Here is an 18,122-nt window from a genome sequence, read left to right as displayed (position 1 = left end):
GGTTACCAGCAGAATGAAGTCTCAGTTTCAGACTTTGAGAGTCATTCACTTAGGCAAGTCTCCCCCAAAACAAGTGCAAACAAGAGGCCCGGTGACCTCCAGAGACTGTTAATGGAGCTTTTCGTCTCACAATCACCTGTTTTATTCCAGCCCCAGTCAGCCGAGACTCAAGTTTGTTTATATCTCATTCCTTCCTATGTACAGATGTTCTTCCAGCAGGTCGTAAGGCTGGCCAAGTATATAGGATCTTTTTTGCCTTTCTGAAGATGGAGGGGAAAGTAATCAACTGTGAAAGAGAGCTTGAGAAATATTAATGTTGTCCATGCTTGTCTGGGGAGAGCGAAGGTGTAGGTGGGCCTGTGCAGAGCCAGGGAAAAGGATGAGGATCCGACTGTGTAGAATGATATGAGGAGGATACAAAGAAAGGGAAAATATTAAGATTTGATGAACTGACAATGAGCAGAGCATTGTCTCAATAAAGGGTTGGGGAGCCAGAGAAGTTAAGTCAGATGGTTTGTCTCCAGGAAAGAAAGACTGTTTCAGAGCAATTTCTGGGAGTAGAAAATAAGATGATTATTAACGCTCAGGATATAATGGGACCGCTTAGTCGCACTGTTTTAGAATTTCAGGGAAATTAAAGGAAAAGAATAGGGGTCATGTATGAACAAGAAGCTAAGAGAAAGAGCTTGATTCCTGGGTGGGATCTGAACTATAAAGGACAAATGGAGAGGCTTTGAAAGTTTGCTTAATTTAAGCTTTAGCAGGACACTAGAAATGAAACCATGTTTTCTGTATTTTGTTTCTGCTGAGAGATTTTCAATCAGTATCATAAAAAGATTATTCACCCATTACTGGCCAACTGGGTATTTGCTGTCCAGGAAATGCTTGGAAGAGTGAGAAGTGAGACCATCGGGTCTAAAAGCTTAAGGTTAGATCTTTAGAAAAAAACCTCTTAAACCCTCAAATGTTACCTATGAAGAAATACCAAAATGTCTCTGCCCCATTTGTATGTTGTATGCATGTGTGTGCGCATGTGCGCGCGCGCGCATACACACACACACACACACACACACACACACACACACACACACACACACACAGGATTGGGGTTTCTCCCTATAGTCCCTCTTTAGCATTGAGTGGCCTGGAAACCCAAATTGAATGTGCTGTATCCCTGACACCCTACTCTTCTCAATCACAGAGGATCCTGATAAACACGATTCAAACCTCAGTCTCTATTGCGATAGACCTGCTCCATCATACATGTAATTTTCAGGTGAGGCTCCTGCCTCTCAGTAACTGTGGAATAGTCAGATTAAGCACTGCCAGCATGAGCAACAAGATCTGAAAATCAGCATGGAAGAACTTCCTTTTCTGATTTTAAGATTTACAATTGATAATAGAGAGAATAAAAGCTACTGGGGTAGAACAATTCGGGTCACAAAGCTGTTAGTACAGAGAAGCATTAAATTCATCCTTAAAAGAGGGAAAAAAATCTACACATAACTAAGTTAGGAAAGCTGGCTGGTCCTACATTTCCCGTCCTTCAGTTCTGCCCTGGACATTTATTTAGGTCAGAGTTTTTGGCTCGATCTCCCACTCCCCCAGGAGACAGTATTGTTTAGAAGCTCAGTTCAGAGGAAGAGTCCAAATGATACAACTGGTATGTTCCATTTCTATTATAGCTTTGTGAGGGGGAAAAAAAAAAGGTTTTGTTGGTTTGGTTGATTGGTTTGGTTGTTGTTGTTTCTGCTGTTGTTGTTACTGCAGTATAGCTCCTGGACACAGACATGCAAACCCACTCTATCAGGCAAACGAAGGAAAAAATATATAAACTCAACTGACTGACTCGTAGTCAACACTGTTTGGAGGATGCTAATAGAAGATCTTCATCTTGCCTAAAATTAGACTGATCATCCCAGGGAGATTTAAAATTTATATCCCATTCAGCAGTGTTCCTGCATTGTTCCAAATTCAATGCAGATTTCAAAGTGTCATTTAGGAGCAGGGCTGTATCAGGACCAGGTCAAGTCGGAACTAACCAGGAATGTCTTGTGACTTCTAGATTAAATTTATTGGTTTGCTTTTCCCTCTGGCTGTCTGTTCCAGGGAATATTATAAACCTTTCCATAACCCTATCTTGGACTTTATCCTCCCCACTTTAAACATTCTAATAGCATGAGTAATAGCAATATGACACAATTTTTTAAAAACACGGTACCCAAAAAACATGGTAGGCCCATGTCTTAGATGCCATGTGATAGGAATAAACTTTTTTTTAATTGGGGTACAGTGTGTTTTTCCAGGACCCATTAGCACCAAGTCAAGTAGTTGTTTCAATATAGTTGTGGAGGGCACAGTTCAGTGGCCCACAGGGGGATCAAACTGGCAACCTTGGTGTTATGAGCACTGCGCTTTAACCAGCTGTGCTAACTGGCCGCCCAGGAATAAACTTTAATTTTTTAATTAAAAATTAAATTTTTATTTAATTTAACGTGGAAAAATCAATGTTCCTTTACAGAGTTAAATTACTATTATTAATATTATTATTATTGTAATTATTAATATTTAGCTTTGATAATGCAAACTAAGATAAATGGAAGAAATAAGGCAGATACATGGGATTGTTTTAAATAACTTGTAAATTTAAATATTAAAAACGTAATGGTTATTATTTTTAGTATCACTAATTCACTAGTTCTGGAACTTTTCAATAAAACCACTACAACAGAGAATGACTAATACAATAATTAAAGGAGAAAGAGCCCTTTTAAGACACAGGTGAAATAGCAGAGTAATTCAATTACAACTACAAATATTATAGTATATTTTAGAGCCAAAACAGATCAAACTCACACACACATTGAAGGTCACAGGTCACCCTGGGTTCAAGGAGAGGGAACACTGACTCCACCTTTTGATGAGAGGATTACAGAAGATTTTGTGGACTTTGTTACTTTGTTTTAAAACCACCATCCTGCTCAATAAGATACCACTTTGAAATCTGTTGAGATTTGCTTTATGGATTAGTATATAGTCAGTGTTTTTGTTTTGTTTTGTTTATTCGATCTTAATGTAGCCTTGAGAATGTATACATCCTAATTGATGGGTACAGAAATCAAAACTAATTGATGGGTACAAAAAAAATGGGTACATATGACCATTCAGATTTTTCTATTTTACTTTTTTTTTTGTCTGCTCAACCTATCCATAATTAAGAAAAGTCTGTTGAAATCACCCACCGACATATTTGTCAGTTTCTCCCTCCAAATCTACCAATTGTGATTTGAAAATTTTCAGGTTATTTTATTATTGCCCAATGCCCATGGTTTACATTAGGGCTCACTCTTGGTTTTATACATTCTATGGTTTTGGACAAATGCATAACAACATGTATTCACCATCATAGTATTATACATAGTAGTTTCACTGCCTTCAAAATCCTCTGTGTTCCACCTACTTGTTGCTTCCTCTCTTCTTACCCCTGGAAACTGCTGATTTTTTTACTGTCCCCGTAGTTTTGCCTTTTCCATAATGTAAAATAGTTGAGCTATAAAAGCGGAACAAAAAATTGGAACGTGAAGGAAGGAAGGTGAGAGAAGAAAAAAATCAGAAGAAAGTACAACAAAATATCCTCCTCAATCATTGACTATTAAGAGAAATACATTTTATATTTAAGAGCACTGCAAATGTAGTGTATTATGACATACCAAAGGGTCAACATAATGACTCAAATGGAGAAGGTTTTAGTGCAAGAAAACAAAACAGCCAGCACACATACTGTCATCTATTTATTAATTTGGTAATTGTTTTAAAAGCGTTTGTGTTACTGAGTGGAAAGGCCTGGGTCCAAAGTGTACTATCAGCCCTACTTTGGGATGGTGGTTAAGTATTCTTTTCTAACAATCATGATATGTTTCTTAGAAGGGAGAATAAATTTAGAAGGGAGATTAGCGTATGAAAAGTGTGAAAGAAATGGCACAAACAGTGATAGAGACATTTCATTTTAAAAATCCGGGTTGGAGGATTAAAATCAAAATATGATTGGCAAATTAGAGCAACAACACAGAAAAAAAAGAAGGAAAAGGAAGAGTTCATTTTTCAGAAGGTCACTGGGGTGAAAAGCTTCAAAATTCTACCAAACCAAACTGCATGGTCTGAATTTCATGCGCAAGCATAGGAAGCACACTACATACCTCATGAGGCTTGTCCAGAAAGGAGAAAAGCTTAACTTGTGGATTTGCAAGAACCCTGGTTCTGGGACAGGTTTAGGAAGCATGAGAAGCTGGCCCTCAAGGGGCGAGTTCTACCACAGCAGGTACAATCCTGGGATGTGCAGCACCACACTCAGTGCACCACAGTTTTCTGCTTTGAATTGGTGTGAGGCACGGTGGCCTGCTGAGTGGATGCTTGCTCCTTTCCACCTTTTTTGTTTTGTTTTGTTTTTGCAATTTTAAATGCTGGATGTTTTTAGAGCCCCATACAAGGAAGTGAATGTGAATATTAATTCAGTGTTACACTGTATGTTAGGACAAGCTAAAACCTAACGATAGCTGAAGGGACCTGAGAGAACATCTGGTCCAATCCCTCCATTTTACATTTGAGGAAAGGGAAGCCCTGAAATAGTGCTCCATGCACACACGGTTTGATTCTAAAGCCCTGATCATGATCATCACTGCCGAGAGACCCAGGTTCAAGTTCTTGCTTCCTGTTATTAGTGTGAAATCAAGCGAGCTATGTAACCACTCTGAGTTGAATTTCTTATCTGTAATAATATTTACCTCCAAATTATATTATATCATCACCTTAAAATCCTTAGTTCAATGGTCCAGCATCCTTGTTTCGCCATGTAAATCACATCTATGTTTATTTATATATAATAAATTATATACTTACATATAACATATAATTTACATACTATATAATATATTATCTATTATGTGTTATATCATATATGTTTATACATGATATTATATATCATGAGATATATATATAGATAGATAGATAGATAGATGATTTTTAAAATAAACCAAGGAGCAAGAGAAATTATGTTAGCATCTCAAGACCACTGATAGTGTCTGTGGTCAAGTTGGGAACATGACTTAGCTCAGAACTCTTTCCTCTACACATACATGGACTTAAGGACCCTTACAGATATTTTTATAATTCAGACCGAGAGAACTCATTATGAAATTCAATGAGCTTTTCTCTCTTTCTTTTTTTGCCTTGTATATGTTTATTTTGTCAGCCCATCAAAAAAGATGATGACAATCGGTACAGAAACAGCTATTTGTTCAACAATATTTGTATAAGAGGCATTAAATCCAACCTGTTCCCTCCTGATAAATCTTCAAACATCAGTCTTTCATGATTCATAATTCTTATTGCTGGGCCCACTTTAGGAAATGTATAATGTGTTGCCTTGCAGTTCCCCAAAATGTACTGTCATTCCACTGACTTCATAAGAGATAGCGGGCTGAGTTAGTAATGCATGAAAAGCCAAGCTTGACGATCCACGGCAGTTCCATCCTCCTGTTGACTATTAAAGTCAGTTAATGATCTGGAGCTGTGGAGGGGTTTCCAGAAATAACACGATAATGGCCAACACGCTGTAGTTAGCAGCTGAGACAAAGAACTGTTTATTATTTTTCAGGCAATTGCCCAAAACCATGCCATAGTATTTTTATTTTAGGACCCGATCTCTTATGAAGAAACAGCAACACATTGCAACTCAAGTGAACACAAAATCTCTCCTTAGTGAAAACAAGTATGAGTAATTTCCCTCAGATTTTCAAAACCAAGGTAGAGGATTTTCTTTCAGCAGATGCTTTAGAATGCTAGATATTGAGTTAAAAGTCAGAGGTTTAGGAGGGACCACATAAGTGGCTCTTTTAAACTGGGTGGTAGAGAACAATACTAAGAATAGCTCTTTGCCCACAAGGTAGAAGGGTAAAAATGGTATCTTGGCATTGTACTTAGTTCCAGAAAAACTCTTAGATGTTCCAGTATTTATTTATCAGTAGATCTATATGCACGCATATACAAACATTGCACTTACGGAAAATTTGAAGGTCAGGAAGTTTCTCAGAAACTCAGTGCCCCTAGTCTCTATACCCTGACCATGCCACCCTTTTTGCAACACGCCTTCATGGAGGCCTCACTCTATGGAAGGCATCCATTTGTGATGCTATTGGGGATAGAAAAATAAGACAGCTAGGGTATTTATTTGAGTAGATAAGGAAACCTATCACTAAAAATAAAGCAAAAATTCCCACACATTAAATGACCTTGTTTTGCAAATTGATTTTGCGTCTTAGCATTTCTGGCTTCAAACCACGTAAGAAAGGAAAACTACGTAAGTAAACACCTAGTTAATAATTGAACAGAACAAATAAGTAAGACCTTTGAATTTTGTTATAATCTTGTTGATTTTTTTTTAAAGATTTTATTGGGGAATTGGAGGAGGGGAACAACATTGGGGAATCAGGAAAGGGGAACAGACAAGTTGCTGTCCTTTTGTTCTTGAGTCTAGTTGTGGAGGACGTCGCTTCATCAGCCCATGTTGGTATTATCATTATGTCTCTTTCCCAGCTGAGGCAGATCAGTCGCAGGCCACTTGACGGCCACTCATGGCAGCTCTTGGCAGCTCACAGCGGCTGCCGGACACTCACGGTAGCTTATGGCAGCCCACTGCAGCAGGGGCTGCAGCCTACGCCGTTGCCTGAGACTTACAGCAGCCCAGCTCCAGGTCAGGCTGTTGTTCACCATCTTAGCTGTAGAGGGTGCAGCATCACTGGCCCTCATATGGGATCTGAACCAGGGCCCTGCTGCTCAGAGCCGGCGTCCTAAGCCAACACTTAACCAACGCGCCACTCGGCCGGCCCTTGTTGATTTTTTTTAAATGGTAAATAAACAAGCTTAAAAGACAGATGACAAACTAGTAAAAATAATTTCATAATAAATGACAAATTGTTAATATCCCTAAGATGTAAATAATATTTAAAAATCAGTGAGAAAATACAAATGTTTTATTTTTTAAAAAGGAGGGACTGTAGGATCAAATAGGCAACTTTAAAAAATGCAACTGGTTTATAAATATGAAAATATTCAACCAGTATAACAAAAGGACCAGACACAAAAGAACAAATACTGTATGATTCTATTCATATGAGGTACTTAGAATAGCCAAAATCCTAGAGAAAGCAAGTAGAACAGTGGTTACAAGTGGATGGTGGTGGAGGAAAATGGCGAATTATTGTTAAAAAGATACAGAGCTTCAGTTGGGAAAGATGAAAATGTGCTGGAGATATATAGTGGTGACAGTTGCACAACAATGTGAATGCACTTAATGCTACTGACCTGTACACTTAAAAATGGTTAAAATCGTAAAGTTTATGGTATGTATATTTTACTATAATAAAAAAGTTCAGTCAGTTTAATATTCAAATAAATGTAGACTTAAATAATAATTAATAATTTTTGGCTTATTAAGTTAGTAGTATTAATGGAAATGATAATGCTGCCAGTACTTAACATGAAGGGAAATAGGTACATTCAAACACTGGTGAAAATGTAAAATAAGTACAAACTTTCTGGATGACATTGTAGAAATAAATATCAAATATCCTAATACTCTTTGACCTCTTAATTCAAAGTAAATGAATTTGCCTAAGGAAATTAGCATTCCTGCTCTTTAAAATTTATTATACAAAAATATTCAATAAATAAAAATTTTATTAATATACCCATAGGTGGACTATGAAGCAACTATGAAAAGTCACATTTTTCTGGTATATTAAGTGAAATAAAATAATATATATAAAATAAGTATATACTATAAAATTATATACTTATAAATATAATATTATATATATATATATATATAAATCTCAATTTTGTACAATAAAGTATCTATACTTAAAAAACCGACTGGAAGGACAGACATGAAAATCCATCTGCAATTGTCTCTGGTAATGCAATTATGAGAAGGTTTTATTTTTTTTCTTTATACTCTTCCATATGTTCTCAATTTTTTAACAATGAGTGTTTTATCATCATAAAATTTAAATAATAAGAAAGCAACATATTAAATATTATTAGTACTTGTATGTTGTCCATCCTCAGCTTTCAATGAATTATTTGCTACAAGCTCAAAAAATAACTTTTAAATCAAGGGAAGTGTCAGAATACACAAAGAATCAAAGTATGCCATTAAAATTGGCTAATTCAATGGGAAGGTAGCTCAGCTTATTCATGGAGTCAAAACTGATAGCAATTTTTACTTTTCACTGGCTTGGTGTCTGTGCTGTCAGAGGCCACACTGAAGAATCAGGGCAGTCTTTGATGAAGATCAGATGGGAAGTGGGGGTGGCAGGAGCACTGACTAGGAGTCAGTCCTGAATTCACCTCTCTGCCATTTTGATCAGTGAGGCCTTGGGCTAATGAACTACCTGAGCTCTTAAATGAAATAGCCTTTAAAAGGAGATTCTGCTGTAAATATTGTAATTATCTCAGGGAAGCATGCCCATTGATTTATCAAATCAGGATTGAGAATTCAGTATATGCAAACCCTCTACTGAACTATTACAGAACTGTATCTGTTCCTACTTTCTACCCAAAACCTATCTTTGGAGCTTTCTCCTCCAAACCCTCTCTTCATGTTCATTGTTTTGTGTCATTTACTGAAATATTTTTATTCCGATATAATTGACATATAATATTATATTAGTTTCAGATGTAAAGTGTAATGATTCAATATATGTATATATTGCAAAATGGTCACCACAGTAAGTCTAGTTAACATCCATCACCACACACAGTTACAAATGTTTGTCTTGTGGTGAGAACTGTTAAGATGTGCTCTCTTAGCAACTTTCAAATATTCAGTACAGTATTATTAACGGTAGTCACCATGCTGTACAGTAAATCCCTAGGACTTATTTATGCACGTTCACTTTTGTTTCACCAGCTCACTGCCATTTTAGGGGTTAATAAGTATTTGTTAAATGATAAAAGTACTTTGCCAGACTGGTTCATATTTGGGGCTTAAGTGATTATCCAAAAAGTAGATTTATATCACATTTATGCAGAAACAAGGGACTCCCCCCTCTTAACTAAAAATGTCACTGGTACACTAAGTTAACCATCCCCATATTTTAAACTTACATTGTTCAAAAGATGTAGTCAAAAAATTCTGACTGAACAAGAGAGCTACACTTGGTAAAATTTAAAGGGGGTGAATTTATTTTACCACCCTCTTTTTTTTTTTTTTCTCCTCTTTCCCCATCCTATACCCCAGCATTTGAGTCTTAAACATTTCTGAAAAGGCTAGGTACCAGGATAGACGGTGGGGGAAGAACCCAAACTTGGTTCACCGAAGCTTAAACATAAATGACTGTTTTTAGGACAACCATTAAATTTCGAATTTAATGATTTCTCTTAAATGAAGACTGTTTCAAAAGTATTTTCAGAACTTTTTATTATGTGTCACATTTCCTTTGAACATTACAAATAAAATTGTTTTAGGCACTAATTTCATCATTTTCCATTTGAACGCAAATTATATTACGACACTTTCCAAGCGCAGGAATCCTTTAGTTCCTGTGGGACAGAAATAAATTTCCAAAGAGATTGCTTGACTCATATCACTAGAGCAGAGGTTTACATTAGTTGCCCCAGGGCTAAATGAGCCCAAAGTTGAAATTATTTGGAATGGGTTTAGATTTTTTTTTTAATCTGTTGCTGGCATCTAAAAATTAGGAGATTTGATATAAAAATATAGAAACCTAGGGGCTCTTAAAAAATCTTTAAATCCTGAGCAGTGGGGTTGCTGTGGTATCATATGCCAACAATCAAGCGGGCCTGACTGGTGCCACCCTCTTGAAGGGATGCAGTTCACACCACCCCGCTGTGGCTTGCTTTCCTAACCAGTATTACCTGCCTGTAGACACTTTTTGCCCTGTTTTTTGGGTTGTTTGGGGTTTTTTTTGGTTTTTCTTTTTCAACAGTATAGTGGAAAAAATACAAGAGGGTGTCCTGGGACAATAACTTAGATAACAATGATATCTAAGATCATTCATTAAGGTAGAGTAGAAACCAGAGTAGCCCTCTGTAATGCAGTTTAGGAGTCAGCTGTGTGATTTTTCTGGCCTTGGTAATAGGACAGTTGAATGTGAAAACATCCAAATATACAGGGTACGGATTTCCCCGTGAAGAGCTTCTGTAAAGTAGATGCCCATACTGAGAAGAGCATGGCTACCAGCAAATGGCACAGCCTTCACGTCAAACCTTTTTTTCTTTTTTAACCTGACATTGAGAACATATCATTGACAACAACAGTAGCAATAAGACCTCATGTATTTTGTAATGGTTTTTTTTATTCCCATGTATTGAAGGGGTTTCAGAGGACCATAGACTGCCTGCTGGCAGCCTCTTAGAGTCCCGGTTTCAACACCCAACCCTCACTACAGATCAGCTAACAATCCCAGTCTAATGTCATCTGCTTATGACAGACAAAGGAAACCTCGGGCCATGAGTTGAAGGTTAAATGGAAAGGAAAGACTTTGAACTGTCTTAGGGACCCTCTTTCATCTGGTAAAGCACCACTGTTTGTTGACACTCTTAATGACTTTTCCACTCCTTCCTTCCCCCCAGTTTGTAAAGGCTCCTCAGATTCAGAAAAGTTAAAGTCAAGGTCTTGTTTTGTTTTAATCTTTTCCTAGATAATTATTTAAATAGAAACTGCATGTTTCTGTTTATGTGCTCGCTTCATAATATGTACTAACAATGGCTAACATTATCTAGTGCCTATTATGTGCTAAGCACTTATGTGCATTATCTTATTCAATCCTCATTTAAAAACCCAGGAGAGGGCTGGCCGAGTGGCTCAGTTGGTTAAGAGCTCGCTCAAGAGTTTGAGCTCTGAGCAACAGCAGTTCGATGCCCAGCCTGAGCTGAGCAGCCGCTGAGCAGCTGCTGAGCTGCCCACAGGTGGCAGGATGGCTCAGCTTAAAAAATAAAATAAAAACCCAGGAGAAATGCACTTTTAAGCTGTTTTTTTTTTTCAAGATGAAGAAACTTAAGTATGAGAGGCTAAATAAAGTGTTCATCATACAGCCAGTAAGTGGCCTGCCCCCCAAGTCTTGTTTTCAACCACTTTCCTACAGTAGCAGCTTTCAAAATGTAGCATATCCATCTCTAACAGGAGTAAGAATCAAAACTATGAAAACTGGGGTTTGGCCCAAGACACAGAGTGTGTCAATAAACCAAAGAATGAAAGAAGATGATGACATTCGGTGAAGGCCAAATGCCAACCAATGCATCACCAGGGAAAATGTTTTTAGAATTATTAGTATTATTAGACAGTGAGCAATCCACATAACACAAGTCTCCAAGGAGATGTAATGAAATTAAAAAAGAACCAGAGAAGACGACATCAATAATCAAGGAAAAGGGAATGGGACTTGAACAAGAAGAGACAAAAAGATTACCATGCTTTATTTGGGAAAGATGAATACTTAGTGGGGGTGGGTACATCGGGATTGCAGACTCCTTAGAAACCTAATAATTAAACTTAAAACCTAATTATCACCCAGCTAATAATCAACATTAAGTATGTATTCTGAGAATTGATATGCTTTGGAGGAGATGCTTAGAATATCTATATTTTTAAGGCTTGAAATTTTTTAATTTATTTTTTATTAACTTCAGGTGTACAAAACAACAGAATGATTAGACAGTTATACTCCTCACAAAGTGATAACTCCAACAAGTCTACTGCCCATCTGACAGCATATATAGCTATTACGATACCATTGACTATATTCCCTATGCTATACTTTACATCCCGTAACTATATATATATATATATATATATATATATTTAATTATAGTTGACATTCAATATTATTTTATGTAAAGTTTGCATTTTTAATAAAGAAATTAGTATGTGTAGGAGGTGTATTCCTATTTTCCAGGTTTGAAATACACACTGCAGCCCGAATGATCTTTTCAAAATGCAAATTTGATCATGGAATGCCTTCTTCCATTAGAATGGCTTCTCACTGTGTATCACTATTAAAGATTTAAAAAATCCTTAACACAGTCATGCAGGGAACCAAAAGTTCTTGTCCTTACTTTTCCAGCATCCCCTGGAATCACACTCCCCCTTGCTGGCAATTGCGGCATCTTGACTGTTCTCCCAGCATCTGAACTTCAGGGGGTAGCTGCCTCTTCTGGTTGTCTTCAGTCCAGTTGAGTTCCTACTTCCTAGCCCTCACAGCACCTCTTTTTCATGTTCCCCTTTCTTCCTCCCCACCAGACTGTTAACTCTGAGTAGGTAGAGCTGGGCCTGCAGTAGCTTACCTTTGTGTCCCCCGCAGTTGTAGGTAGGCGAAAGCCCTGGAAATATCTGTTGAATAGAGGAGCCCATGCCCTCCTGAAATGCCACTCTCCAGAGCCCAATTCTGGTTTGGGTAAATTAGGGAGCCAGTGGTTAGAGGCAGTACTTTTATTTTGTTCTTGAAAAACTAGCATGAAACAGAATTTTCTGTATGTAAACTAATACATGCCTATGAAATCAATAATTTTAAATTCTTCCATTTGCATTTAAACCAATTTAAAAATAGATTCTGCCCCCAGCTCCCCTGCTTTATACAGCTCCATCTAAGACACTACATATATTTCACTTATTTATTTTGTTTATTGTGCATCTTCCCCACTAGAAAGTAAACTCCTAGAGGGATGGGATGTTTGTCGTTTTTGCTCACTGCTCTGTCCCCAGAGCCTAAAACAGTTTGGGGCACATAGTAAACGCTCTGAATATAGTTGTTGAATGAATGGTTTTACGTTAGTAGTTTTCTTTGCCCTGACATAACGGGCAGAAAGCATCAATTAGCCCCAAAGTAAATTTTCATGGAACTCTGGTCTGGATTTTTTTAAATCTTGCAGAGATTGTATATTCAATTATGATCTTTAAAAATTAGGCTTCCTAAATATATCAAGGGCTGTAAAATTACAATGCATCAGAATCACCTGAGAATTTATAAAAATGCAGATTATCACCATCACAGATTCTAATTCTGCAGTCTGGGGTTGGGTCCTCCCAGTTCCAGGAGCTGCATTAGGTTGTAGCCCAAGGGCCATGATTTGAGAAACAATGGCTGTGACTGCACACAAGTATATTTAACGCGTGCTGAGTAAAAACTCATTCTTCTTTACTGCAGGGTTAATTACTTGCATTCGTTCTGTTCTGTACGCCTACAGGCCTTAGCAATGAATAATGAATGTCCAAAGGGCAGGTACTCTTCTTAGCATTTTACGGATCGGAAAAGACTGGTTCATACGTACTTCCCCGCCGCTCCTCCGTTCCCGCGAATTTATGCGGTTCCCACCAGAATGAAAGGGAGAATCACAGAGATCTTTAAAAGTGTGCAAAGCTACCAAGAAAAACAGGGAAAGTGCGCGGTGTCACAGCATTCAGCCGAGACCTCCCCAACAAGTACAGGCCTCGTGGGTACAGCTTTTGACTTTGCCCCAGACACCAACAGTTGGAGACCTTTAGGCGCTTCCTGCTGCAGACGTGCAGGGCAGAAGGAAACATTCCAGACCCAGCAGAGGAGGCGCGGGGTGGGGCTAGAGGGGCGGGGCCAGAGTATTGCCTGAGGCTGAGGCTGAGACTGGCGAGCGCAGCCCGGGGGAGGAGACCAGAGGCGGGGCAGATGGGCGGGACCTGGGCGAGAGGCTGGGCTGGCCCGGGAGAGGGGGGCGGGGCCTGAGGACAGCTGGAGGCGGTGGCGTGCTACCCAGGAGGCGGTGAGGAGGCGAAGCTGCCCTGCCTGGTCCCTCCCCTTGGGGTGGGCCCTGCAGGAGGGCAAGGCTGGGAGGTCGCGCCGGAGGCAGTGCGCTCTAGCTGCCTGTGCGAGGGTACTTCGCTCCTTTTCTGGCCATGGCCGAACTTCTCCGCAGCAGGGGCAACCGATCCCGGCCTTCTCGTCCCGCTCCTTGAGCCCTCTTCCTTTTCGACCTCTGGAAAACCCCGTGTTCTTTCTGGGACCGTGGCGAGTGGCACCAAGAGGCGAGCAAGGATGCGCTGAGGACCGCAGGGGCGCGCGTCTTGGGTGCCGCTGTGGGTCCCGGCGCAGGAGCCCAGCTGCCTCGGGCTGCCTCGATTTCCCCACTGCGCGCCTGCCGCCCCCCGCCGCACTTGATGTGCAGAAAGAAGCCGGACATCATGATCCTAACACGTAAGCTAGACTTGTGCCTTGCCGTTAGGCCAGCCGCGGGAGCCAGCTGCGGAAGGGACCCACCGCGGAGGAAATGTCACCCCGCCTTATCAAGTCGGTGCCTGACGTTCTGTGCTTTTGAAACGCTTTCCGAGGAAGCTTGGGATGGAATCGCCCGAGTTTCTTGGAGTGGAGGAGGTGGAGTGTGGGAAAAACAAGGGATTGGGGGCGGGGGGAGGCTCTTAATCTCGGGTAATGACCCCCTGGCTGCTCACCGCTTGGGGGCTCCGGGCTGGCGCGTCCAGTGGGTTCTGGGAAGGGCTGCGGGCTGGGGGCGACCGCGACTAATGAAGTTAAGCCTAGGTTAACTTCCCGCTGCGGCTGGGGACGTAGGACCGGGCTGGGGGTACAGGGCCAGGCGTGGGGCGCAGGGTCAGGCAGGGTGCTCAGGGCCGGGCAGCTTCTATCCCCGCCGGAAATCCCAGGCGGTGATGGTCCCTGGCTCCTAGGGACGTGGCGCGACAGCCTTTCTAGCATCTTTCCTTCGGAGACGTTTCAGGGCTCGGTACTTGCTGCCCTTCACCACACAAGTCCAAAATCAGCGTCGATTCCCTGAGTTTATTATTTAGGGACATTTAGACCGTGGTGGCACATGGAAATGTTTTGTTTTGTTTTAAGCTGAAAACAAATGCATCAAACAATTGTTTTAATTTTAAACTGTTTTTGTTCAAATATTTTAAACGCTGGACAGTAGGGCAGACGTAGGAAAGTCTCTTGTGGCCGCCGGCCCCTGGAGTTTTGAAGCAATTTGGCTAGCCCCAGGGTTTGCATGTGAGGTTCTCTGCTAGAACGGCTGCAGTGTGCCTTCACGTGCTGGAGCGCTGAATCGTTTTCCTGAAATGTACCTTGGAGATGCCCACGCCCCTGGCTCCGGAGGGGGCGCCGGCGCGGAGCGACTCCCAGAGCCAGCGAAAGGAAGGAAGCATGCCGCCAGACCCGACTTTTTTTCCAAGCGAGACGACGGCCTTTTAGAACCGTGCCCCACTCTGTGTCCTTGTCCCCACCTCCAACGTCACAGGCCGAGCCTTTGATCCTACCGGAGGAGTTGCGCCCCTGGCCCCAGCAAACTGGCTCTGCCACGTGTAATTTACCGAGTCAACGCGCGTCTTTCCAGCGCACAGCCCCTGTTTCGAGGGGAATTAGAGGGGACCTCGGGGGAGGCAGGTTGCAGGGTCCACTCTAACTCCTGGAATCCTGGGTCTGCAGCCTAGTAGCTGGGCGAGTCTGGGAAGTGTCAGGGCCTCGCTGTACTTCCTATGTCTGCAACATGGGGATAATAATTGCATTTACTGCGCGAAGCAGTTGTAGGGGTCAGACGAGCTAATACGAGTGGTTAGCTCAGAGTCTGGTACTGAAGTTCTGCAAATACCCAATTTATGCTAGTTATTGTAAAAGGAAACCCCCCTCGTATAGTCATTCTGCACTGTGGAGAAGAAAACCTTGCCTCACCTTAGTTATGAGTGAGTTTTTCTATACCCAACAAGGATAGCAAGTGGGTTCATTCTCAGGATTCGAAGGCTAGTTCAGCCGTTGTTGGTGAGGTGGAGGAATGCAGCCTAGGCACAGCTATCCACTACAGAAAGATTCATGAGGGTGGCATCTATGACGCATTTGGGTAGAAAAAAGTCACAGCTTTGGAGACAACAGAATACTGAGTCTCAAATTACATTTTTTTCCAAACTGTTTGCTGAAAGGATGAGGGAAAATAATAGCCCAGCAGAACTCTGAATGTAAATCTATCAGCAGCTCCAAGAGGTTGACTAATTCAGCATCCATCTGGACGGCAGGCTGGTCCTCCGCGGAGATAATTTGCAGACCATAAGTGTGGAATTAATGGAGGCACCCAGTGCCATCTTGACTTCCAGACTGCAGCAGATGGTCGGAGGGGTGCCCTGTAAGTCAACAGCCCCCCTAATAGAAGAACTAAAATCCTGGGGAATGAGTGTCAAATAGTTAGCAGATGTGCGTTCAGAAGTTATTTCAAGACATTTTCGGAGAAAATGTTGGCGATTGCTTGTATTAACTTTTATTGTGGCATGCCAGATTTACAGCGTGGCCCAAACCTCAGTACATATTTTTTTCATTAGCACTACTGTTCAGAGTTTAAAATGAAGCCCAGCAGACTGACTTTCTCTCCCAGCTGCTTTTAAAAGTTTGCTTTTGACAAAAACGGATTTTATTTTAATTCAAGCTGAGTGACACCTGACACCAAATTGGCTGAAGTTCAAGAATGGGGCCTGACTTAGTTTCCCAACTATGCAGAATCAGAATAAGTAGCTCCCCACTTAAATCTTTCCCTAGAGTGGATGGGAAAAACAGTTTTGGTGACTACCATTGTATCTTAAATTCCCAATTGTAGATCTTACAAGAAACACCACTTATTCCTGAAAGAGTAAAAAGGTTGAACAGTTAAGCAGTTAACTATGACTAATTGTAGGCAGTGTGCCAAGTTTTAATACACTGGACCAGGCAAAGGATTTTCCTATAGTTGTGTAATGAAGATGAGAGGCCCTATTGCACTTTACCCTAAAGTCTTTCTTTGTTTGTTATTTTTGTTGTTGTTCTATATTGCATTTCAAAGAGCAAAGACCAAGCAAAGCTTAAGTGCCTTTTTACATTAAAAAGGGATGTTTGGTTGCTTCTGGAAAAGATACCAGATTAATAGAAAAGCATGTTACAATTAAACAAGTTATTACTGTGAAATGAGTAAGAAATGTACATGGGACTTAAACTCTTACCTTGTAAATCTAGTGTGGGGCTTAAAGAGGAGATGGCAGGCCTCAGTGAGATGCCTCCAATCAGAGGCTTGGTGGGATTCCAAGAGGTGGTTTCAAAATAAAAAATAAGTCCTTGGGTTTCCATTGGTGTCCCCATGGAGATTTTAGTCATGATGCAATGTTCAAATGAAAGTGTTATTTTTATGACTTAGGCGGGTCAATATGCCATTTGAAAATATCCAGGGGAGGGTGATTTGGTCCAGAAGAATGGGACAGCCAAAGTCCAATTGGTGAAGTGAATGGTACTTTTCTGAAGAGAGCCTTGTGCTGGACAGGATGGTCCAGTATTGTAAACACGAGTTTCCCATGCTTAACTCGCCTTCCTAGCAACCGGAAGACGGAAATGAGGCCATGCAGAGAGAGAAAAAAAAAAAAAAGCCCCTGACCGGCTCCAGACAATACCTGACCCACCCTAGCATTCACCCTGTACAGCCAGAAGACTTACAAGAGTAAAAATAACTTCAGATGTTTCCCCTTCCTCCCTGGATGTTGCCATATCACTCAAGACCAAATGCTTGGTGCTTTAGAACATTATAGCACAATCTGGCCCTGTGGTGTAACTGGCATCAAGGTGCACATCATGCACCTTGTTCTTGAAATTATAAAGCAGACCTGGGGAGAAAGGTGATTTTCATTTTTAATGTTTACATCGTCCAGTGATTATAATTATATGAGTCAGAATCCAGGGCAGGAGAGAAAATTTAATTTCTAAACTTAGTCAATCCTCTGTGTTTCTCTTAGTGCTCATGTTAGCAGGATTTACCCCTGAAGTACCTACTTTGGAGCAGTGGGGCTACAATGTAAAGGAATAATCTATGTACAGCATTCAAGACGTAAAAGGTTTTCCTCAGTGTGGTGGTGGAGGTGAACTAATATCCAGCCATAAAGTGTAAACAGCCAGACACTCTGTCCTAGAAAGTGCAGTCCGAAGTTCCTCTTTTCCATGGCTGTGAAATTAGGAGGAAAATGCTTTTCTGAAGCAGGCTTTCCACAGCTGTCTTTATAGCAGACTCTGTGGCCATCACAAATGGAAGAATTCGAAGACTTGAGGGTGATTCCCCTT

General features: G+C 40.7%; 1 protein-coding gene across 5 annotated transcripts in view; it reads left to right on the top strand.

The window, feature by feature from the left end:
* The window catches only part of DLC1 (DLC1 Rho GTPase activating protein), a 389,786-nt gene that overhangs the window by 331,125 nt on the left and 40,539 nt on the right, over positions 1-18,122 (top strand). The window contains exon 1 of one of the 5 annotated variants that reach the window (XM_019651003.1): positions 13,860-14,243. The exons of 3 other annotated variants lie outside the window; for them this stretch is intronic. In XM_019651003.1, the coding sequence (XP_019506548.1) occupies positions 14,207-14,243 (37 nt within the window). In that variant the 5' untranslated portion in view covers positions 13,860-14,206. One more of the 5 variants, XM_019651004.1, reaches the window with a different exon arrangement.

Source organism: Hipposideros armiger, unplaced genomic scaffold (assembly GCF_001890085.2).
Source record: "Hipposideros armiger isolate ML-2016 unplaced genomic scaffold, ASM189008v1 scaffold_151, whole genome shotgun sequence".
In the NCBI taxonomy this organism is placed as follows: Eukaryota; Metazoa; Chordata; class Mammalia; order Chiroptera; family Hipposideridae; genus Hipposideros; species Hipposideros armiger.
This window is presented reverse-complemented; position numbering and strand designations above follow the sequence as displayed.